This window comes from Perognathus longimembris, chromosome 26 (assembly GCF_023159225.1).
Source record: "Perognathus longimembris pacificus isolate PPM17 chromosome 26, ASM2315922v1, whole genome shotgun sequence".
Classification (NCBI taxonomy): domain Eukaryota; kingdom Metazoa; phylum Chordata; class Mammalia; order Rodentia; family Heteromyidae; genus Perognathus; species Perognathus longimembris.
In genome coordinates, this window is record NC_063186.1 from 9642587 (window position 1) to 9665382 (window position 22796).

General features: G+C 47.6%; 3 protein-coding genes across 8 annotated transcripts; 2 read left to right on the forward strand and 1 right to left on the reverse strand.

Moving 5' to 3' along the window:
* Nucleotides 1-1460: 1460 nt before the first annotated feature.
* Spink8 (serine peptidase inhibitor Kazal type 8 (putative)) lies at nt 1461-7808 on the forward strand. 2 transcript variants are annotated; one of them, XM_048334551.1, is made up of 6 exons: nt 1461-1848; nt 2311-2374; nt 2940-2989; nt 4484-4605; nt 6012-6054; nt 7634-7808. In XM_048334551.1, the coding sequence occupies exons 2-6, from the start codon at nt 2323-2325 to the stop codon at nt 7652-7654; spliced, it is 288 nt and encodes a 95-aa protein (XP_048190508.1). In that variant the 5' UTR covers nt 1461-1848; nt 2311-2322; the 3' UTR covers nt 7655-7808. The 2 variants fall into 2 exon arrangements, with proteins under 2 accessions (XP_048190508.1, XP_048190507.1); XM_048334550.1 differs by having other exon boundaries at nt 1463-1836.
* A 705-nt stretch (nt 7809-8513) lies between these two features.
* Nucleotides 8514-15171, forward strand: Nme6 (NME/NM23 nucleoside diphosphate kinase 6). Of its 5 annotated transcripts, none has more exons than XM_048334545.1 (6): nt 8525-8609; nt 9965-10080; nt 10829-10931; nt 11903-11942; nt 12389-12549; nt 14682-15171. In XM_048334545.1, the coding sequence occupies exons 2-6, from the start codon at nt 9976-9978 to the stop codon at nt 14834-14836; spliced, it is 564 nt and encodes a 187-aa protein (XP_048190502.1). In that variant the 5' UTR covers nt 8525-8609; nt 9965-9975; the 3' UTR covers nt 14837-15171. The 5 variants fall into 5 exon arrangements, with proteins under 5 accessions (XP_048190505.1, XP_048190502.1, XP_048190506.1 ...); XM_048334549.1 differs by having other exon boundaries at nt 8526-8609; nt 9983-10080; XM_048334547.1 differs by lacking the exon at nt 8525-8609 and adding an exon at nt 8613-8628 and having other exon boundaries at nt 9983-10080.
* Nucleotides 15172-17125: 1954 nt separating this feature from the next.
* Nucleotides 17126-19657, reverse strand: LOC125342403 (cathelicidin antimicrobial peptide). Its single transcript, XM_048334544.1, has 4 exons — nt 19341-19657; nt 18306-18422; nt 18119-18187; nt 17126-17350 (listed from the first exon to the last, which is right to left on the reverse strand). Exons 1-4 carry the CDS (start codon nt 19527-19529, stop codon nt 17180-17182), a joined length of 546 nt encoding a protein of 181 aa, XP_048190501.1. The 5' UTR covers nt 19530-19657; the 3' UTR covers nt 17126-17179.
* Nucleotides 19658-22796: the final 3139 nt, after the last annotated feature.

A 22796-nucleotide genomic window follows, 5' to 3' on the forward strand; every position in this document is an offset into this window, starting at 1 on the left:
AGCACCACATATACAGAAAATGACCAGAAGTGGCGCTGTGGCTCAAGTGGCAGAGTGCTAGCCTTGAGCAAAAAGAAGCCAGGGACAGCCTGGCTCAGGCCCTGAGTTCACAGACTAGGACTGGCCAAAAAAAAAAAAAAAAAAAAGAATGGAAAAACATGGACTGGGAAGGTGGCTTAGTGGTAGAGCGCTTGCCTAGCATGCATGAAGCCCTGGGTGCAATTCCTCAGCACTACATAAACAGTAAATGCCAGAAGTGGCACTGTGGCCAGGCAGGCCTGGGGGGAAAAAAGTGGGAAAAGAAAAGAAAAAGCCTTGAGCTCAAGAACAAACATAAATAAAAAACAAAAAATAAACAAATACAGTAATAGGTGTGGGTTTGGTAAGAACAAATAGATTCCACAATGATTATAAATATGCCATTTCACTATCAGGAAATTGAGATCAACTCAGAGTTTAGTATGGAATTGAGAGTTGGGTGAAATAGGTTTGAGCTATATTTATATTCACACACACACCCCCTTTTTTTTTTTTTTTGTCAATCATGGGGCTTGAACTCAGGGCCTAGACACTGTCTCTTAGCTCTTTTGCTCAAGGCACTATAGCACTCTACCACTTTGAGCCCCAGCGCCACTTCTGGTTTTCTGGTGATTCATTGGAGATAAGAGTCTCATGGACTTTTCTGCCCGGGCTGGCTTTGAACTGAGATCCTCAGATCTCAGCCTCCTGAGAATTACAGGTATGAACTATTAGCACCTGGCTACATTTCCTAGCTTTAAAGTTTACTTGGGGGTCTGGGAATGTGGCCTAGTGGCAAGAGTGCTTGCCTCATATACATGAAGACCTCGGTTTGATTCCCCAGCACCACATATGTATAGAAAAGGCCGGAAGTGGCACTGTGGCTCACGTGACAGAGTGCTAGCCTTGAGCAAAAAGAAGCCAAGGACAGTGCTAAGGCCTTGGCAATAAATAAATAAATAAATAAATAAATAAATAAATAAATAAATAAATAAATATTAAAAAGGAAGCTCTTACCCTAGCACTGGTGGCTCATGTCAATCATCCCAGCTCCTCTGGAAGCTGAGATCTGAGGATGGAGGTTCACAGCCAGTGTGGACAGGGAAGTCAGTGAGACTCTTATCCCCCATGAACCATCAGAAAACCGGAAGTGGCACTGTGGCTCAAGTGGCAGAGTGCTAGCCTTGAGCAAAAAGAAGCCAGGGACAGTGCTCAGGCCCTGAGTCCAAGGCCCAGGACTGGCAAAAAATAAATAAATAAATAAAATAAAGTTTACTTGGTTTCCCTTCCAGGAACTACAAGGCCAAGGAGATAAATACCTTTAGCCTGGCTGGTTATTTTTTTCCTTTTCAAATTGCCAATAAAAATTTTCCTGTCCAGCCAGTTTCTCAGAGAAACGACAAGAAGTTAAAGCAGGTAAGGTGAACTTATTAACATGCAAGCTTTTGCATAGGAATGAAAAAAAAAGGTTGTATTATTTATAAGGTGCTTTCACTTAGAAAAGAGCTTGAGTAGAAATGATCTAGATTTATCGTGTATGTTGGAAAATGTGGAGAATGGAGAGAAGTTTGAAAGTAAAATTTCAGTTGTGTCTGGGAGATCGGTCAGGCATTTCACGTTGGTAAATTGTGTCTGGTTTTCATTTCAGTATTTTGATTGGTTACTACATTAGTGAATATGATTGGTTACCAAGGTAACAAATTTAGACCGTGCAAGGAATGTGATAGCAGATATCTCTTGCATTGTCCCTTCTCATTATACCATCTGTTGACTTATATGCGTCAGCCAGAGTCCTCGTGATTTCCTTTCACCTCAGTGGTAAATAGAAACGTGTGTGTGTGCGTGTGCACGTTATTCCTAGGTTTTGAACTTAGGGTCTGAATGCTGTCCCTGATCTTCTTTTGCTCAAGGTTAACACTCTACCACTTGAGCCACAGCCCCACTTCCAGCTTGTGTGTGTGTGTGTGTGTGTGTGTGTATGATAACTGGAGAAAAGAGTCTCAAAAAAATTGTCTTGCTTGGGCTGGCTTTGAACCTTGACCCTCAGATCTCAGCATCCGGAATAGTACTACATACACAGAAAAAGCCAGAAGTGGTGCTGTGGCTCAAATGGTAGCATATGAGACTTAAGCAAAAGAAGCTCGGGGACAGTGTCCAGGCCCTGAGTTCAAGCCCCAGAACTGGTCAAAGGGGACGGAGGGAGGACTCTTAAACCAGCAAAGCTGGCATAGCTAGGGTTTACTTACCTCTTCCCTTGGTGTTATTACCATCAGAAGTCGCCTATTTCCACAGCTCATCGGCGCCATGAAGATGATCATGGTCCTAACCTTCTCTGTGTGGACTGCTTTTGCAATCGGTAAGTTCCAAGTCTTTGCTCTTTGTATTTTCTGCAGTAGGTTTTCACATCACAAGGTGGCGTGGTTGGCAATCAGGTGAAGTGCCCTACGGTTGTGTGTATCTCTTCATCACTTCGGTTTCTAAGGAAACTACAACCCAGAAGAAAGAAAAGAGTCCATTGCATGTCGCCCCAGGGACTCAGGAGAGTAGTGAGAGCTGAGGATCACGGTTCAAAACCAGCCCCCCTGCAATGAAGCACCAGTACAAAACTGGAAGTGGCCCTGTGGCTCAAGTGGTAGAGTGCTAGCCTTGAGCTGAAGAGCTCAGGGACAGCGCCCAGGCCCTGAGTTCAAGCCTCACAACCTACTACAAAAAACTGAAGCTGTCATTTACCCAGATCTCTTCTTCACTAGGAAGAGACAGAAGTGTTGGGATGCTTGGCTCTTTTGAGGGGCCACCTTGTCACCAAGGGAGTCCCAGCCTCCTTTGATTTTCCTGACAGAGCCACAATGTTCCTGGTGTTACCTCCTTCCCAGAGGGCAAAAGACAGAGCAGAGGTTCTTCTCTGCCTTTTTGTCTTCTAGACTTTCCTCTTCCTTTGGCCCACAAAGGAGAAGACTTCGAAGAGACAAAGGTGAGCTCTCCTTCCTTAATTCTTAGGAACAAGAATATAAGGGCCAAGCAATTTTCCCGACCAGCCACCATCTTTCTTATGGGAGGTGGGAAAGGGTAGAGAAGAGAGTACTTTTATGAGAAGAACAACTCTACAAAATGAGTTACCAAGCTGGGTACCAGAAGCTCATGCCTGTCATCCTAGCTATTTAGGAGACTGAGATGTGAGGATCATGGCTGAAAGCCAGCCCAGGCAAGAGAAAAAATCAGTGAGGGCTGGGAATGAGGCTCGCCTAGCATGCATGAAGCCCTGGGTTCGATTCCTCAGCACCACATACATAAAAAAGCAGGAGTGGTGCTGTGGCTCAAGTGGCAGAGTGCTAGTCTTGAGCAAAAGCAGCTCAGGGACAGCACCCAGGCCCTGAGTACAAAACCCAGGACTGGAAAAAAAAATCAGTGATATGCTTACTTCCCATTAATTAGCAAAAAGCCAAATAGAGCTATGGTTCAATAGGTAGAATACCACTTTTATTAAAACAAAACATCAACAGAAAACAGCGCAGGCTCCATACCAGTGGCTCACGTCTATCATCCCAGCTACTCAGGAGGCTGAGATCTGAGGATCATGGTTCAAAGGCAGCCCAACCAGTTCCTATCTCCAATGTTAACCACCAAAAATCCAGAAGTAGGGGGCTGGGGATAGGGCCTAGTGGCAAGAGAGCTTGGCTCGTATACATGGAGCCCTGGGTTCGATTCCCCAGCACCACATATATAGAAAATGGCCAGAAGTGGCACTGTGGCTCAAGTGGCAGAGTGCTAGCCTTGAGCAAAAAGAAGCCAGGGACAGTGCTCAGGCACTGAGTTCAAGGTCCAAGACTGGCAAAAAAAAAAAAAGTCCAGAAGTAGCATGGTGGCTCAAGTGGTAGAATGGTAGCCTTGAGCAAAAGAGGCTCAGGGACAGTGCCCAGGCCTTGAGATCAAGCCCCATGATGGACAAAAATAAAATAAAAGGAATAAATAAAGAAGTCATGATTCAAATTCAGGTAGGTCTCATGCTGCAGTAGAGGCCCTCTTCATATGTATATATTTTCCCCCCAGCCCTGGGGCTTGAACTCAGGGCCTGAGCACTGTCCCTGAGCCTCTTTTGCTCAAGGCTAGCACTCTACTACTTGAGCCACAGTGCCACTTCAGGCTTTTGCTGTTGATGTGGTACTGAGGAATCGAACCCAGGGCTTTGTGCATGCCAGGCAAGCGCTGTACCACTAGGCTACCAACCCAGCCCACCCGTAGTGTATTCTAACCCTGCTGTGTGAAGCTTGAACCTGCTGCCATCATAGAGCCATGTGACCTATGACATCACACATGGTTGATCACCAGGTGAGATTCAGAAGAAATTTCAGACTCTGAATTCTCAGTCTGGGGGCCTTTATTCCATCCCCTGCTGCTTCTACCAGTGCTAACGACCAAAGGAACTAAAGGAAGGCTACTGAAGCCATGTTGTATATCTCTTCTTCAGGCCCAGTGCTCCAAAAACATATATAAGTGCTGGATTCTCCCCTACTTTAAGCCAAGTGAACCTATATGTGGCAGTGACCATGTTACCTACAGTGGCGAATGCCATATCTGCTCCAAAATTCTGTAAGTCCTGATTCCTTTTCTCCCCTCTACCAAGCCAAGAGGCTAAGTGTGACCAATGCTAAATAAAAAAGAATGTCTTCCTAGATAGGCCTCTGGTGGCTCACGCCTGTCATCCTAGCAACTCAGGAGGCTGAGATCTAAGGATCATGACTGGAAGTTAAGCCAGAGAGGAGACCATGAGACTCTATCTCCAGTTAGCCACCAAAAAAGCCACAAGTGGGCTGGGACTATGGCCTAGTGGCAAGAGTGCTTGCCTCATATACATGAAACCCTAGGTTCGATTCCTCAGCACCACATATATAGAAAACGGCCAGAAGTGGTGTTGTGGCTCAAGTGGCAGAGTGCTAGCCTTGAGCAAAAAAGGAAGCCAGGGACAGTGCTCAGGCCCTGAGTTCAAGGCCCAGGACTGGCAAAAAAAAACAAAACACAAAAATAGATAAATAAAAAAGCCACAAGTGGTGCTGTGGCCCAAGTGGTAGAGCACTAACCTTGAGAAAAAAAAAAGCTCAGGGACAGTGCTCAGGTCCTGAGTTCAAGCCCTAGAACCAACACAAAAAATAAAAGTAATTTCCTTAGCTCCCTTCCTACATCATCTATTAGATCTCAGCACCAATCTCTTAAGTTATCACTGTTGGCTCCTCCATTTTTAAAAAAATCAATTTAGTTTTTGGTATCAGTATTGGGGCTTGAACTCTGGGTCTGGACAGTCCCTGAGCTTTTGTGCTCAAGGCTAGTGCTCTACCACCTGAGCCAAAGCTTCACTTCAAGATTTGGTGTGTGTGTGTGTGTGTGTGTGTGTGTGTGTGTGTGTTTGATGATAAAAGTCTCACAGGGGCTGGGAATGTGGCTTAGTGGTAGAGTGCTTGCCTAGTATGCATGAAGCCCTGGGTTCCATTCCTCAGTACCACATACACAGAAAAAAAGCCAGCAGTGGTGCTATGGTTCAAGTGGTAAAGTGCTAGCTTTGAGCACATAGAGGCTCAGGGACAGTCCCCAGGCCCTGAGTTCAAGCCCCACAACCGACAAAAAAATAAAATCTCCCAGTTAATGAATTCACAGCTAATGATTTATCAGGTTTCTTCCTCAAAGTCAGCTAAAGCTTACAAATAAAATTCTGTCATACTTCTTTAATGCATACCAAGAGACCAAAAATAATCCTCTCAAAAATACAATTTCTTGGGGGCTGGGGATATGGCCTAGTGGCAAGAGAGCTTGCCTCCCATACATGAAGTCCTAGGTTCGATTCCCCAGCACCACGTATACAGAAAACAGCCAGAAGTGGTGCTGTGGCTCAAGTGGCAGAGTGCTAGCCTTGAGCAAGAAGAAGCCAGGGACAGTGTTCAGGCCCTGAGTCCAAGGCCCAGGACTGGAAAAAAATAAATAAATAAAAATACAATTTCTTTCAGATATGAAGGATTTAACATCACTAAGATACATGATGGATCATGTGTAAGTAAAATTACTTTTATTTTTCTTTTATTAGTAAACCAGATATATTTTAAAACTGGCTAGGGGCTGGTGGCTCACACCTGTCATTCTAGCTTCTCAAGAGCCTGAGATCTGAGGATCACTGTTCAAAGCCAGCCTGAGCAGGAAAGTCCCTGTGAGACTCTTATCACTAATGAACCAATAAAAACTGGAAGTGGTGCTGTGGCTAAAGTGGTAGATGGATAGCCTTGAGCAACAAAAGCTCTGGGACAGCCCAAGCCAAGAGTGGCACAAACGAACAAACCAACACCACCACCAACAAATCCACATCATTATTATCAAGGACGTGTAATATTGTGGTATAAAAAAACTTCAACAGGGGCTGGGAATATGGCCTAGTGGCAAGAGTGCTTGCCTCGTATAGCTGAAGCCCTGGGTTCGATTCCCTACCACCACATATATAGAAAACGGCCAGAAGTGGCGCTGTGGCTCAAGTGGCAGAGTGTTAGCCTTGAGCAAGAAGAAGCCAGGGACAGTGCTCAGGCCCTGAGTCCAAGCCCAGGACTGGCCAAAATAAATAAATAAATAAATAAATAAATAAATAAATAAATAAAAACTTCAACAGGGCAGGGAATATGGCTTAGTGGTAGAGTGCTTGCCTAGCATGCATGAATCCCTGGGTTCGACTCCTCAGTACCACATATACAGAAAAAGCCAGAGGTGGTGCTGTGGCTCAAGTGGTAGAATACTAGCCTTGAACAAAAAGAGACTCAGGGACAGTGCTGGGCCCTGAGTTCAAGCCCGAGGACTGGGGAAAAATTATTTTTCAATATACATAAAAGACAGTAATGTAGTAAAAGTTTCATATCTGTCATATAGATATAGATAGCATTTGTCACATTTCTTCCTCTGTGGTATGTTTTCTATTTTATTTTTTTGTGTTGGTTACTGGGATTTAAACTCGGTACCTCCTGGTCTCTCTCACATGTTTTTAGTTTTGTGGTCCAAGGCTGGCATGCTACCACTTGAGCCACAGCTCTACTTCCAGCTCTTTGGTAGTTAATTGGAAATAAAAGTCTCACAGACTTTCCTGGCCTAGCTGGCTTCAAATTTCAATCCCCACATCTCAGCCTCCTGAAGAGCTAGGATTACAGGTGTGATTCATCAGTGCTGGACTCTTGCTTTCCTGCACACTCAACTTTTTTTTTTCATCTCTCCAATGACATTAGAATGTCTCTCTAATCTGCCTTATCACAGAAAATAGTTGTTTACAATTCCTCTTGCTAGCCTATGGGTGAAGTTTACCAATGTGGTAGCTTTTCATTTCAGCAAATGTGATCAATCGATCTCTCTCTCTCTCTCTGTCTCTCTGCAAGTCCTGGGGCTTGAACTCTCAGGGCCTGGGCACTGTCCCTGAGCTTTTTTGCTCAAGGCTAGTTAGCACTCTACCACTTGAGCCACAGCACCACCTCTGGCCTTTTCTGTGTATGTGGTACTAAGGAATCGAACACAGGGCTTCATGCATGCTAGGCAAGCACTCTACCACTGAGCCAAATTCCCAGCCAAATCCAATTTCTCTAAACAGTTATTTCTCTTGCAGAGAAACTCAACTTACTACTGAGTCTTCAGATGGCCAAATGAAGAACAATGGTTAACTCTTCAAGAATATCCTCTTTTGAAGAGAATTCTCACACTGGAGGAAACCAATACTTATGATCAGATTCATTAATATGCTTTTTCAATAAAATGATTCTTAGTAGAAAACCTGGCTGGCAAAGGGTCCCCTTGTTAATCTTTTTAAAAAGCATATTAGAAAAATAAAAAATAAATAAATAAATAAATAAAAAGCATATTAGAGGGCTGGGAATATGGCCTAGTGGTAGAGTACTTGCCTCCCATACATGAAGTCCTGGGTTTAATTCCTCAGCACCACATATATAGAAAGCCAGAAGTGGGGGCTGGGAATGTGGCCTAGTGGCCTAGTGCGTGCCTTGTATAACCTGAAGCCCTGGGTTCGATTCCCCAGCACCACATATACAGAAAAGGACAGAAGTGGTGCTGTGGCTCAAGTGGCAGAGAGCTAGCCTTGAGCAAAGAGCTCAGGGACAGCGCCCAGGCCCTGAGTTCAAGCCCCAGGACCACACACACACAATTTTGTCTCTTCCAAAAGCCACTGACACCACATAGGGAGCAAACACAATATTAAATAAAATATAAAATGTATCACTGGAGAAGATATGTGATTAAAAAATTAAAAATAAAATACGATTGAAAAAGTAGGGGCTTCCGAGTAATCCACTCAAAAACCCAACGGACACACCTCCTCAGGATCCCTTGAGGTCGTCTCCCTCGACTTCCGGTCTGGCGCTCCGCTTCCCCACTACCACTTCCGACTTCCGGTTTGGTGGGCGGGTCTTCTGCCGCTGCTAAGCAACCGCGCAAGGATTACCCCCCCTTCTACCTATTGCTCGGAGACTTGGGCTGCCCGGATGAACGCCTGAAGGACCGGAAGGACCTCACAAGGCTACCTAGCGCAGTGCCTGATGGCCTGGCGCCGCCCGTGGGGGAAGAACCAGGTGAACCCGCCTAGCCGTGGTGTGGGGCCCGGGGATGGCGCTCCTGGGGGCCTAGAGGCGCGGGTGGGGCGGAGGTGGAGTTGAGGGTCCCCCACTAGGGGAAAATAGAGTCAGGGGTGAGGAAATGCCCAGACAACTAATAAAACTTGTCATCATTTTGCCAGGCCCCGTGGGCTCACAGCTGTCATCCCAGTGACGCTGAGGATCGCGGTTCGAAGCCAGCCTGGGCAACAAGGTCCGAAGGCCTCTTTATCTCCATTTACACACACACATACACAGAGTATAATTTACTGATGGGCTAACTTGAGCATATAACCTGAGCCAAATTTCTCAACTTGACATTGTGTTATACATGAAGAACCCAGGTAACTCACCTGACACTGCAAAAGGATCTGGGCCCAGTCTCTAGGTTACTGGCTCCTTAACTGGCAGCCCTAGAGGTAGAACAATTTTTTATTTTTATTTTTTGCCAGTCCTGGGGCTTGAACTCAGGGCCTGAGCGCTGTCCCTGGCTTCTTTTTGCTCCAGGCTAGCACTGCACCACTTGAGCCACAGCACCACTTCTGGCTTTTTCTATTATATGTGGTGCTGAGGAATCGAACCCAGGGCTTCATGCATGCTAGGCAAAGCACTCTTCCACTAGGCTACACTCCTAGCCCTAGAACAATTTCAATCAGCAAATACTAATGACAGCCAGCTGTGGGCTGGACTTGCTACCTGTGGCACCAAGCATATAATGAGAGAAAACGATCTCAGCTTTCATGAAGCTGGTCTTTGATTTCAAGTCTCTTAGAGGAACTATAGGTAGAAGGAAGCTCTGGGAAATTATTATTTTTGTGGATGGTGGGATTTGAACTCCGGGCCTGGGCACTGTCCCTAATCCCTAAACTCTTCTTGCTCAAGGCTAGCATGCTAGCACTTTGAGCCACTTTCGGATTTCTGGTGGTTCTTGGAGATTAGAGTCCCATGGACTTTCCTGCCTGGGCTGGCTTTGAACCGTGATCTCAGTCTCCTGAATAGCTAGGGTGACAGGTGTGGACCACTGGAGCCCAGCTGAGAAATTATCTTTCTGAGCAGGAGGTAGCTGGAAGATGTACCTACAAGAAAGAAAAGCGGTAGGAATGTCATGCTTGAGGGAAAATGGGAAGGGATTAGTGCCCAGGCCTTGAGTCCAAACCCCAGTATCGGTGTGCACACGCCCCTGCGCACTAATACTCAAGTAAATAAGTAATGCATATTACCTTGAAATGTAACTCGCAGGTGCTTTCAGAGTGTCAGGAGGGGGGCTGCCTGGCTTGGGGAGTCTCATGGGTCTCCTGAGGGGGGAGAGGGGAGTCCATCACTGGCAGCCTCAGGCAGCTCTCTGATGACAGGAAGTGACATGAGCTCCATCTTGCGAAGCCCCGGGGCTCTCCAGCTCACCCTAGCCTTGATCAAGCCTGATGCTGTCGCTCACCCCCTGATTCTGGAGGTAAGAATTTGAGTCCCAAACCTCTACTGTAGTAAGTTTCAAGTACTATAAGACCACTCAGGATACAGCTTGGGACTGGATGATATGGAAATAAAGTAGGAACATAGACACAATACAATAAAAAAAATAGGCCAGGTATGTTGGTCTTGCTTATATTCCTAGCTACACAGGAGGCTGAGATCTGAGGATCAGGGTTCAAAGGCAGGAAAGTCCAGGAGACTCTTATCTCCCAATGAACCACCAGAGAACCAGAAGTGAAGCTGTGGTTCAAGTGGTAAAGCACTAGCCTTGAGCAAAGAAGCTCAGGGACAGCACCCAGGCCCTGAGTTCAAGCCCCAGTCCTGACACACACACACACACAGCCTGCCCCTTCCCCCCCAAAAAAGAGGAAGAGGCAAGAGGGACCTCATTGTGTCTTTGTATGAGCACAGGTGTTTTGTTGTTGTTTTTAATCCTGATTGATAAGATTTTTGTTGTTGTTGGTGGTGGTGGTAGTGGGACTTGAACTCAGGGTGTGGGCGCTGTCCCTGAGCTTCTTTGCTCAAGGCTAGTGCCTTACCACTTGAACCACAACTCCACTTCTGGTTTTCTGGTGATTCATTGGAGATAAGAGTCTCATGGACGTTTCTGCCCCGGCTGGCTTTGAACTGTAATGCTCAGATCTCAGCCGTCTGATAGTGATGACAGGCGTGAGCCACTGTTTCCTCAGCTTCATCCTAATTGGATTTTATCTTTGGATTGTATTTAGGCTGTTCATGAGCAGATCCTGAGCAACAAGTTTCTTATTGTCCGAATGAAAGAACTACTATGGAAAAAGGAAGATTGCCAGAGATTTTACCAAGAGCATGAAGGTAAGACTGATGGTCCTCTAAACAGAAAGCTTCATAATCCGAAAGGGCTCTTAAGAGAATATTATCCACCTGGCACCAGTGGCTCATGCCTGTAATTCTAGATACTCAGGAGGCTAAAATCTGAGGATTGAGGTTCAAAGTCAAGGCTTTCTACCTACCACTTTGAGCCACAATGCCATTTCTAGTTTTCTGGTGGTTCATTGGAAATAAGAGTCTCATGGACTTTTCTGCCTGGGCTGGCTTTGAACCAAGAGCCTCAGATCTCAGCCTCCTGAGTGACTAGGATTACAGGAGTAAGCCACTGATACCAATCACAAACTTTTTGGTCCTGATGATAATATCAATAATTAATATTTAATGGCTGGGGGCTGGGGATATGGCCTAGTGGCAAGAGTGCCTGCCTCATATACATGAGGCCCTGGGTTCGATTCCCCAGCACCACATATACAGAAAATGGCCAGAAGTGGCGCTGTGGCTCAAGTGGCAGAGTGCTAGCCTTGAGCAAAAAGAAGCCAGGGACAGTGCTCAGGCCCTGAGTCCAAGCCCCAGGACTGGAAAAAAAAAAAAAAAATTTAATGGCTGTTTATGCTATCAGACATTGTTTTCATGCTCATTATTCCATTTAATTCTTCCAATAAAATTTGCAGGGGGGAAAATACTGAAAATTCTCCCCCAAACCCTAAAAATAAAAGTAGGTATTGTTCTATCTTCAGTACACAGGTTTAGAAACAGAATTAGGAAGTTTAGGATTTATCCCAAACTACACAGATTGTAAGTGATAGAGACTGGATTCAGACTGAGAAATGTGAGGCTCGGAAGTCCTTGTTTTGTTTCGTTTTCCTCTATAGCACTATTTATACTTTTTAGAGAGAAGGATAGGTAAGGAGATATTTTAGAGATTAAAGAGATAGAAGTATAAAAAGTTTTCTCCCAGACAGCAGTGTCTTGATCAATATTTTCTCTCTTTGCAGGGCGGTTTTTCTATCAGCGGCTGGTAGAGTTCATGGCAAGGTACTTTGTCATTTTGGTCCCAGCATCTTTATCCATTGCTAAATGGAGGATCACCTTGGTTCCATACACTGAATTATTCATTCATTCATTTTACTTTATTTTTTAGTCTGTTGCCAGTCTTGGAGCTTGAATCTCTGGGTCTCAGTTCTGTCCCAGGCTGGTTTCAAACCCCTGATCTTCAGATCTCAGCCTCCTGAGTAGCTAGGATTACAGGAATGAGCTACTGCACAGGCTTTTGAATTGGTGTGTGTGTTTGCTGGTCCTGGGGCTTGAACTCAGGGCCTGGGTGCTGTCCCTGAGCTGCTTTTGCTTAGGGCTAGAGGTCTACCACTCCCATCCATCACTTTTGGTGTCAGCCGGAAAGAAAACAATAAACAAATCTCTCCTAGATGTCCAGTGCTCACAGCTCAGGGTGGCACATTCCTCACGTGTGGTTTTATTCCTAGTGGGCCAATCCGAGCCTACATCCTCGCCCACAAAGATGCCATCCAGCTCTGGAGAACTCTGATGGGACCCACCCGTGTGTTTCGAGCACACCATATAGCCCCGGATTCTATCCGTGGGAGTTTTGGCCTCACGGACACCCGCAACACCACCCACGGCTCAGGTGAGTCTAGCTCAGGTTGTCCACAACCACAGAAAAGGATGAATACCTTAAGGTGGATGGGTGGGCCCTATGGTGAGATTGACAGCTGGAGCCAGCCAATCAGCTTTCTCCCTATGTATGCTAATACTACTTCTTGGCCACCTCAATTGATTAGGGCCTATAGGGTCCCTTTCTCTTCCTTTCCTTTCTCCTTCCTGTATCTTTCCTTTCTTCTTTTTCTTTCCCTTCCCTTCCCTTCCTCCTTTTTGTCTGCTTGCACTTTTCTTTTTTCTTTTTTTTTTTTGGTCAGTTGTGGGGCTTGAACTCAGGGCCTGAGCCTCTTTGCACTCAAGGTGAGAGCTCTATCACTTGAGCCACATTGCCACTGGTTCAGTCTTCAGATCTCAGCCTCCTGAGTAGCTAGGATTATAGGCATGAGGCATTCTGGCTCTTCTGCTTGTACTTTTCTTTCTTCCTTTTTTTTTTTTTTTTTTTTTTTTAACTCAAGGCCTGGGCGCTGTCCCTGAGCTTCTTTTTGCTCAGGGCTAGCACTATACCACTTGAGCCACAGCGCCACTTCCGGCTTTTTCTGTATATGTGGTGCTGAGGAATCAAACCCAGGACTTCATGCATGCTAAGCCACCTTCCCAGCCCTCTGCTGTGCCCCTGGAGCCTGAAATGTTTATTTTGGGCCTCTTACAACAGAAGTTTGCCCTCCCCTCTTAAAGGAATTCCACACTACACCCTGACGTTCCTTACAGACTGAGTGAGTACCTTTTATCTGAAATATTAGAAACAGAGGTGTTCCAGATTTTTGGAGATTTTAAGATATTTGATTATCTCTAAGGAGATATATTGAGGATGTAACCCAAGTGTCGAATATGAAATTTATTTATGTTTTTGTATGCCTCCTATACGTAATCATTTTTTTTTTTTGGCCAGTCCTGGGCCTTGGACTCAGGGCCTAAGCACTGTCCCTGGCTTCTTCCCGCTCAAGGCTAGCACTCTGCCACTTGAGCCACAGCGCCGCTTCTGGCCGTTTTCTGTATATGTGGTGCTGGGGAATCGAACCTAGGGCCTCGGGTATACCGAGGCAGGCACTCTTGCCACTAGGCTATATCCCCAGCCCACGTAATCATTTTTATACAATATTTTTTAGTGTGCTTAACATTTGACTGTGACCTATCACATTGAGTCAGGGTAGAATTTTCCACTTTTTTTTTTTTTTTTTTTTTTTTGGCCAGTCCTGGGCCTTGGACTCAGGGCCTGAGCACTGTCCCTGGCTTCCTTTTGCTCAAGGCTAGCACTCTGCCACTTGAGCCACAGCGCCACTTCTGGCCGTTTTCTGTATATGTGGTGCTGGGGAATTGAACCCAGGGCCTCATGTATACAAGGCAAGCACTCTTGCCACTAGGCCATATCCCCAGCCCAAATTTTCCACTTTTGACACCACATTGATGCTAAGCACTTTCTTGAACCACATTCCTAGGACTTTTTCCTTTAGGTTATTTTTTCAGATAAGTTTTATACTATGCCACCCAAGACCAACCTCAGATCTTGATCTTTCTACCTACACCTCCCTACATAGCTGGGATTACAGCTATGAACCATGACTCCCACTTTTTTTGCTGAGGTGCTATCTCAACTTTTTTTGTCCTCAGAGTCACTAATCTCTACCTCCTGAATAGCTGGGATTATAGCCTTGAGCTACTATACCCAGTGAGGCTCAGGTTTCCAAATCTGATTATGATACAATCTGGAAAACCACATTTATTATTATTGTTGTTGTTGTTTTCAGTTGTGGGGCTTGAACTCAGGGCCTGTGCGTTGTCCCTCAGTTCTTTTTACTGAAGGGAGAGCTCTACTACTTTGAGCCACAGCTCCATTTCCCGTTTTCTGATGGTTCATTGGAGATGAGAGTCTCACAACCTTCCCTGCCTAGGCTGGCTTCGAACACCCATCCTCAGATCTCAGCCTCCCGAGTAGCTAGAGATGACAAGTGTGAACCACCAGCGCCCAGCCTTTTTTTTTTAATGTACCTGTGTATCTATTTATTTGAGACGGCCTCTAGCCATATTCCGGGCTCACCCCAAAGGTAGGATCTTCCTACCCCAGCCTCCCAATCTCGTTGTCTGCCTTACCTCCTCTTACAGACTCTGAGGCTTCGGCCAGCAGAGAGATCGCAGCCTTCTTCCCAGAGTTCAGCGAGGCACGCTGGTATGAGAAGGAAGAGCCACGGCTGCGCTTGGGTGCAGAGGGAGGCGGGCACTGCGACCCCGAGGCGGGGTGCCCCCGGGGGCCAGCCTGATGGGGGACCCATCACTCTCTGAAAAAGCCTTTCTTCGCACACCTCCAAGTGCACAGCGTTCATCCTTGTAGGACTAGAAAAGCCAAGGATCTTGGTGCCTGCTCTGCTGGGCACTACCAACCTACCAGAGGGTCTAGCTCCTCACTGCCCATCCTGGCTACCTCTTCTCTAGAATGTTCCTGGGGAAGTAAGAAGGAAGATGATTCTTCCTTTTGCTCAGAACTATCCCTTCCTTTTCAAGAGGGAGCTTGCTTCATGATCTTGCCTAGAGGAGGCTTTGAATCTGTGAGCAGTATTTTGGCCTGTTTGCCTAATAAACTCAGTGTCCTGATGAATCCTCAAGATTTGAGTACTATTTTTTTTAATTGGTTATGGGGCTTGAACTCAGGGCCTAAGTGCTATCCCTGAGCTCTTATGCTCAAGGCTCTACCACTTTGAGCCATAGTGCTACTTCCGGCTTTTTTCAGTGGTTCATTGGAGATAAGAGTCTCATGGGGACTTTTCTGTCTGGGCTGGCTTCAAACCGCGATCCTCAGATATCTTTTGTCAGTTGTGGGGACTTGAACCCAGGGCCTGGGCGCTGTCCCTGAGCTCTTTTGCTCAAGACTAGTGATCTACCACTTTGAGCCACAGCACCACTTCTGTTTTAAGTACTATTTCAAGTGCATTTTCTCTATTCTTCATTGTAATAAATACACCTGAAGAAGGAAGAGGAGGAAGTGGAGGAGGAGGAGAGAGAGCAAAGGAGAGAAGGGAAAGGGAAAAGGAAAAATTACAGATCATCCCATAGCTGGAAATGTTTCGGTTCAGGCTTTGTTTTGATTTTTCCTGTTCCAGTCCTGGAACTTGAACTCAGGGCCAAGGCACTGTCCCTGAGCTTTTTCACTCAAGGTTTGCATACTACTACTTGAGCCACAGCGCCACTTCTTGCTTTTTTGGGTGGCTAATTGAGGCTAGGAGTCTCATAAACTTTCTTGCCCTGGCTGGCAAGGATTATGGGTGCAAGCTACCAGTGCCTGGCTTCGGTTCAGATTTTTAAAGGAAGAAAGGTTTAAGAGCACAATACCAATATGTGTTTGGCTTCCTGTGAAGATTTCTTGGTGATTCAACTCATGGCAGAAAATAGAAAGATGGTAGAGAGGGGCATATGCAGAAATATATATATTTTATTTATTTATTTATTTATTTATGCCAGTCCTGGGCCTTGGACTCAGGACCTGAGCACTGTCCCTGGCTTCCTTTTGCTCAAGGCTAGCACTCTGCCACTTGAGCCACAGCGCCACTTCTGGCCGTTTTCTATGTATGTGGGGCTGGGGAATTGAACCCAGGGCTTCATGTATACGAGGCAAGCACTTTACCACTAGGCCATATTGCCAGCCCCCATATACAGAAATATTGTGGGAGAAAGACCAAGAGGTGGGGCCAAGATGCTTAGGACAACCAATCCTCATGGTAATCAGTTGAGTTTGCCAAGATAGTCCTTCTAGCAATAAAAGTATTAATCCAGGGGCTGGGAATATGGCCTAGTGGCAAGAGTGCTTGCCTCGTATACATGAGGCCCTGGGTTCGATTCCTCAGCACCACATATATAGAAAATGGCCAGAAGTGGCGCTGTGGCTCAAGTGGCAGAGTGCTAGCCTTGAGCAAAAAGAAGCCAGGGACAGTGCTCAGGCCCTGAGTTCACGGCCTAGGACTGGCCAAAAAAAAAAAAAAAAAAGAAAAGAAAAGAAATGGATATATATTGTATTGACTGGGAATATGGCCTAGTGGCAAGAGTGCTTGCCTCCTACACATGAAGCTCTCGGTTCAATTCCCCAGCACCACATATATGGAAAACGGCCAGAAGGGGCGCTGTGGCTCAAGTGGCAGAGTGCTAGCCTTGAGCAAAAAGAAGCCAGGGACAGTGCTCAGGCCCTGAGTTCACGGCCTAGGACTGGCCAAAAAAAAAAAAAGAAAAGAAAAGAAAAGAAATGGATATATATTGTATTGACTGGGAATATGGCCTAGTGGCAAGAGTGCTTGCCTCCTACACATGAAGCTCTCGGTTCAATTCCCCAGCACCACATATATGGAAAACGGCCAGAAGGGGCGCTGTGGCTCAGGTGGCAGAGTGCTAGCCTTGAGCGGGAAGAAGCCAGGGAAGGTGCTCAGGCCCTGAGTCCAAGGCCCAGGACTGGCCAAAAAAAAAAGTATTAATCCAGCCAGGTGCCAGTGGCTCACGTCTATAATCCTAGTTACTCAGAAAGCTGAGATGTGAGAATCACGAATGAAGACAGAGATCTTGAGACATTGGTTTCTCCACATTTATTGTTCAGAGTCCCACAAGGGAATCTGGGGAGACCTTTAGGGTTCTCCCTGGTGTCTAAACAGGTTAAAAAAACCACTGATTTTCTGGCCAATTTTCTCAAGCTTTTCATTGATTTTCTGGCCAATTTTCTCAATCTTTTCACCAATTTTCTTCCCACCTTTTTTGATTAATCCACCCAGCAGGGAAGCTTTCTTGAAAGGCGGAGTCTGTAGACCAGGAAGAAATAGACGTTTTGTAGGGCTGGACTCAGGATCAACCCCAAATCCTTCCCACCATCTACACCCCCTTCTTCTGGATTACCCCAGGAGGTTTGAGACACCACCACCACCCCACCAGCCCTAGTTCAGGCTCTGGCTGGAGTGTGTGGTTAAAGCCATGTGCTCAATAAAAAGATGACAAAACTGAGGCCTATAATGGGCAAGGAGTTCCCCAGCTTCCCTGGGATTTTGCTATTCTTTTATTTTATTTTTTGTCAGCCCTGGGGCTTGGACTCAGGGCCTGAGCACTGTCCCTGGCTTCTTTTTTGCTCAAGGCTAGCACTCTAGCACTTGAGCCACAGCACCACTTCTGGCTTTTTCTGTGTATGTGGTGCTGGGGAATCGAACCCAGGGCTTCATGCATGCTAGGCAAGCACTCTTACCACTGAGCCACATTCCCAGCCCTCCCCTCTCCCTTTCTCTGCCTTGGATTGGGCAGGACCTGATTGGTCCACAAGATGCTCTTTGTCCCGCCCCCTCACCAGCTCCTGCATCCCGATTGACCCACAGGATGCCCTTTGCCCCGCCCCCTCACCAGATCCTGCATCCGGATTGGTCTGCAAGATGCTCTTTGACCCGCCCTCAGCTCCTGCATCCCGATTGGCCCACAGGATGCTCTTTGCCCCACCCCACGCCAGCCCCTGCATCCTGACTGGTCCACAGGAGGTTCGCCCCGCCCCCTCGCCAGCTCCTGCCATCCTGACACCGTGCACTCACCACCGAATTACAGTCCACATCCTGGGCGTCCCGGCCCGGGGTGACAGACGCCTCGCAGCGCTTCACCAGCTGCAAGGGGAGGGGGGGCGGGGCTCGGCATCAGAGGGGAGCTCCTTCACCCCAGCCCCCTCCCCCCATCCCACACACTGCTCCCCCAGGATCCGCCCGCGCCCCTCCCCAGCCTCACCCCGTTCTCCTTGAAGTCGCACAGCACCAGGGGCCTTGGCGACGCCTTGGCACACACCGTCTCCATCACACTGAAGCTCAAGGGCCTGGGGCGGCCGGGCTCCTCCTCCTCCTCCTCCTCCTGACCAAGGGCAGCAAATGGGGGCGACCCGGGTCGGTTCGGGTCTCCCCCTCACATTCCTGTGATCCATTTCTCTGACACCCCCCCTTCCCCCCCCACACACAAGGGATCCGCCTTTCAGCCTGGCGGCTCACCCTGTCATCCTAGCTACTTGGCAGGCTGGGATCTGAGGGCCCGGTGGTTCGGTGGTTCGAAGCCAGCCAGGTGAGGTAAGTCTGAGACTCTTGATCGCCCATCAACTACCAAAAATAAAAACCAAGGCTGGGCAGAGCCCTTCCCTTGTATAGGCATAATGGGGAATAGAGTTCAAGCAAAGAAAAGCCATTACCCCCAAAGCATGGATCCCCTCCCAACAATGTCCCTGGGGGGGGGTGTCCCACACATCCTTGCACCCTATGGGTGCACTCTGCCATTTTTTTGGGGGGGAAGGGGTGTAGATTCTAAAGCTGAAAGCTGTCAGGCAAGGAGGGGGAGACCCAGTTCCTAGGAAGTTTGTCTGGAAGAGCCCTTCCAGAAAGGGGGGAGGGGGAGGAGGGAGAAGAAGGAAGAAAAAAAAGAGGAGGAGGAGGAGGAGGAGGAGGAGGAGGAGGAGGAGGAGGAGAAGCTGCAACAGCAACTGGGCACCGGGGCTCACACCTGTCATCCTAGCTACTCAGGAGGCTGAGATCTGAGGATCATGGATTGATGAATAGATCCAAGGAACCATCAGAAAACCAGAAGTGGCACTGTGGCTCAACGTGGTAGAGCGCTAGCCCTGAGCATAAAGAGCTCAGGGACAGTGCCCAGGCCCTGAGTTCAAGCCCCAGGGCTGACAAAAAGAAAAAGATAGGAAGGAAGGAAGGAAGGAAGGAAAGAAATCTGGGCAGGCATACATTATGTGGCCAAGTATGGCCAAGACTGGCAGGAGCAGCTCACCCCTTGAGGTTGGAAGTCCAGGGCCAGAAGACGGTAGAGATTGGCTTCTGATGACTTCTGGTTGAAGCTGTCCACAGCCCGGAGCGCGGCCTCCCTGTAGCTGAGGGTCTGAGCAAAAGCTGGAGGCATAAGCAAGAACAGCAATAGCAGCCATTGCCCCAGGCAGGAGCTGGCCCTGTGAGCTCCCATGGTCCTCAAAGCTGCCTGACGCCAGCCCAGCAGAGCCTCCTTTAAGCCCAACCCGAGCCTGATGCGAATGTCCAATCAGAAGCCTTCCTGGCCAGCACGGTCCCTGTCCATCCTGTGGGCTGAGGTTGGCCTCATGAAGAAATCACTTGAAGAAATGATTGCTCCATCTTCCTGGGATGGCCTTGGCTCCTCAAGAGATTGGGGGAGTAGGGTTTGCTCAAAGGAATTCAACCCCCCCCCCAAGACAGACAGACAGGGCCCCTGTCTTGTATTCTTCTACCCTTGGAGAAGTGTGTGTGTGTGTGTGTGTGTGTGTGTCTGTGTGTGCTGTGTAATTGAGAGGCTGAGATCTGAGGATCATGGTTCGATTCCAGCCCAGGCAGGAAAGTCCCTCTAATAGTGGACTCAGAAAACACTGCCAGTGGGGGGGCTGGGAATATGGCCTAGTGGCAAGAGTGCTTGCCTCGTATACATGAGGCCCTGGGTTCGATTCCCCAGCACCACATATACAGAAAATGGCCAGAAGTAGCGCTGTGGCTCAAGTGGCAGAGTGCTAGCCTTGAGCAAAAAGAAGCCAGGGACAGTGCTCAGGCCCTGAATCCAAGCCCCAGGACTGGCAAAAAAAAAAACCCAAACAAACTGTAAGTGGGCTGGGAATGTGGCTTAGCGGTAGAGTGCATGAAGCCCTGGGTTCAATTCCACAGAAAAAGCCAGAAGTGGCACTGTGGGTCAAGTGGTAAAGTGTTAGCCTGGAGTAAAGAGAAGCCAGGGACAGTGCCCAGGCCCTGAGTTCAAGCCCCAGGACTGGCAAAAAATAAATAAATAAATAAAAGTAAACAAGTAGAAAATATTGTGTTTGGTCTGGAGATATGGCCTAGTGGCAAGAGTGCTTGCCTCGTATACATGAGGCCCTGGGTTCGATTCCCCAGCACCACATATACAGAAAATGGCCAGAAGTGGCGCTGTGGCTCAGGTGGCAGAGTGCTAGCCTTGAGCAAGAAGAAGCCAGGGACAGTGCTCAGGCCCTGAGATCAAGCCCCAGGACTGGCCAAAAAAAAAATTGTGTTTATCAGCCCCAAGACTTGATGATAGCCATAAAATCTACTTAATGTGTTTTCCTAACAGTACACAGATCCAGATACATATATGTAAATAATATATTACTAATAACTATTTTAACTATAGCTAAAGAAAACCACTAGCGTTCTCTATCACTGGGAGCCACAGCGCCATTTCTAGTTTTCTGGTGGTTCATTGGAGATGAAAGATTCAGGGACTTTCTTGCCCAGGCTGGCTTTGAACCACATTCCTCAGATCTCAGGCTCCTATGTAGCTGAGATCACGACTGGTGGTTCCTCTGTTTATCATGCTTTACTACCAATGAAGATTTCCCATCCTCCAACTACACTTGTCTTGGGTGCCATAGTCCCCAGGAAATCACTCCTGAGTGGATCTCAAAATAACTTTGCCCCGAAGGAGTTCTGGATTAGACACTACGTAGACTCACATGGTGGGGCTGAAAGGAGGAGTCAGAACCCAGTGAAAAGCCAGGCGCTGGTGGCTCACGCCTGTCATCCTAGCTACTCAGGAGGCTGAGACCTGAGGATCGCAGTGTGAAGCCAAGCTTTGCAGAAAAAGGCCAGAAGACTCTGCTAGCCAATAAACTACTCAGAAAAATCTAGAAGTGGGGCTGTGACTCAGGTTGGGTCAAAGGGTGGGGAACCCGGATACGGTGGAGGGTAAAAATCTGGACAATTGCCAGGGATTGCACTCTTAGCCCTGGCAGGGGGAAGGAGAAGTGGGAATCTGTGCAAGCTTGTTTCATACTCAAGTGTTGCTCCAACAGTGACCTCTTGGTCAAGTGGGACTTGCATATCAGTCACTGTTTTTTGTGTTTTGTTTTGTTCTTTTTTTTTTTTTTGGTAGGTCCTGGGGCTTGAACTTGGGGCCTGAGCACTGTCCCTGAGCTCTTTTGCTCAAAGCTAGCACTCTACCACTTGAGCCACAGCGCCACTGGGTTCAATTCCTCAGCACTACATACACAGAAAAGGCCAGAAGTGGAGCTGTGGCTCAAGTGGTAGAGCACTTTGCCTTGAGGGATAAAGCTAAGGGACAGGGCCCAGGCCTTGAGTTCAAGTCCTAGGCCTGGCACACGTGTGTATACATACACACACACACTAATGGGGTAAAATCAAACCTGGGCCAGGCACTAGTGGCTCATGCCTGTAATCCTAGCTACTCAAGGGATTGAAGATCAAGGTTCAAAGCCAGCCAGAGCAGGAAATTCCATGAGACTCTTATCACCAATGAACCCACAGAAAACCGGAAGTGGTGCTGTGGCTTAAAATGGTAGAGTGCTGGCCTTGAGCAAAAGAAGCTCAGGGACAGCGCCCAGGCCCTGAGTTCAAGTCCCATGACCAGTACCAAAACAAAAAAAAAAAGAGTGCAATGATGATATAATGATAGGGAGTAAACTGGCCTCACGGTCATGTTGAGGCTTTGAGAATATTGAGCTTTTATGGGCACTGAGAACTCTTTCAGGATTGCCCTAGGCTACAAACTTAGCAGGGTCATTATGACTTGCAGCTGCCTTCTGTGAACAGGGGGTCACAGGAAGAACCAACCCTAGGGAGCACCAGCCTCGAGTGGAAAAAGCTAAGGGACAGCACCTAGGTCCTGAGTTCAAGCCCCAGTACTGGGCACATAAACAAACAAACAAACATAATCCTTGATGGGCATGGTAGTGTATGCCTATAATCCCAGCACTGGGTATTGGTGATGAGACAGGAGGATCTCTAGTTCAAAGCCAGCTGGGGCTATAGATTAAGAATATTAAAGGGGGGGCTGGGGATATGGCCTAGTGGCAAGAGTGCTTGCCTCCTATACATGAGGCCCTGGGTTCAATTCCCCAGCACCACATATACAGAAAATGGCCAGAAGGGGCGCTGTGGCTCGGGTGGCAGAGTGCTAGCCTTGAGCAAGAAGAAGCCAGGGACAGTGCTCAGGCCCGGAGTCCAAGCCCCAGGACTGGCCAAAAAAAAAAAAGAATATTAAAGGGCTGGGAATGTGGCTTAATGGTAGAGTGCTTGCCTAGCATGCATAAAGCCCTGGGTTCAATTCCTCAGTACCACATACACAGAAAAAGACAGAAGTGGTGCTGGGGCTCAAGTGAGTGCTAGCCTTGAGCAAAAAGCAGCTTAGGGGCTGGGGATATAGCCTAGTGGCAAGAGTGCCTGCCTCGGATACACGAGGCCCTAGGTTCGATTC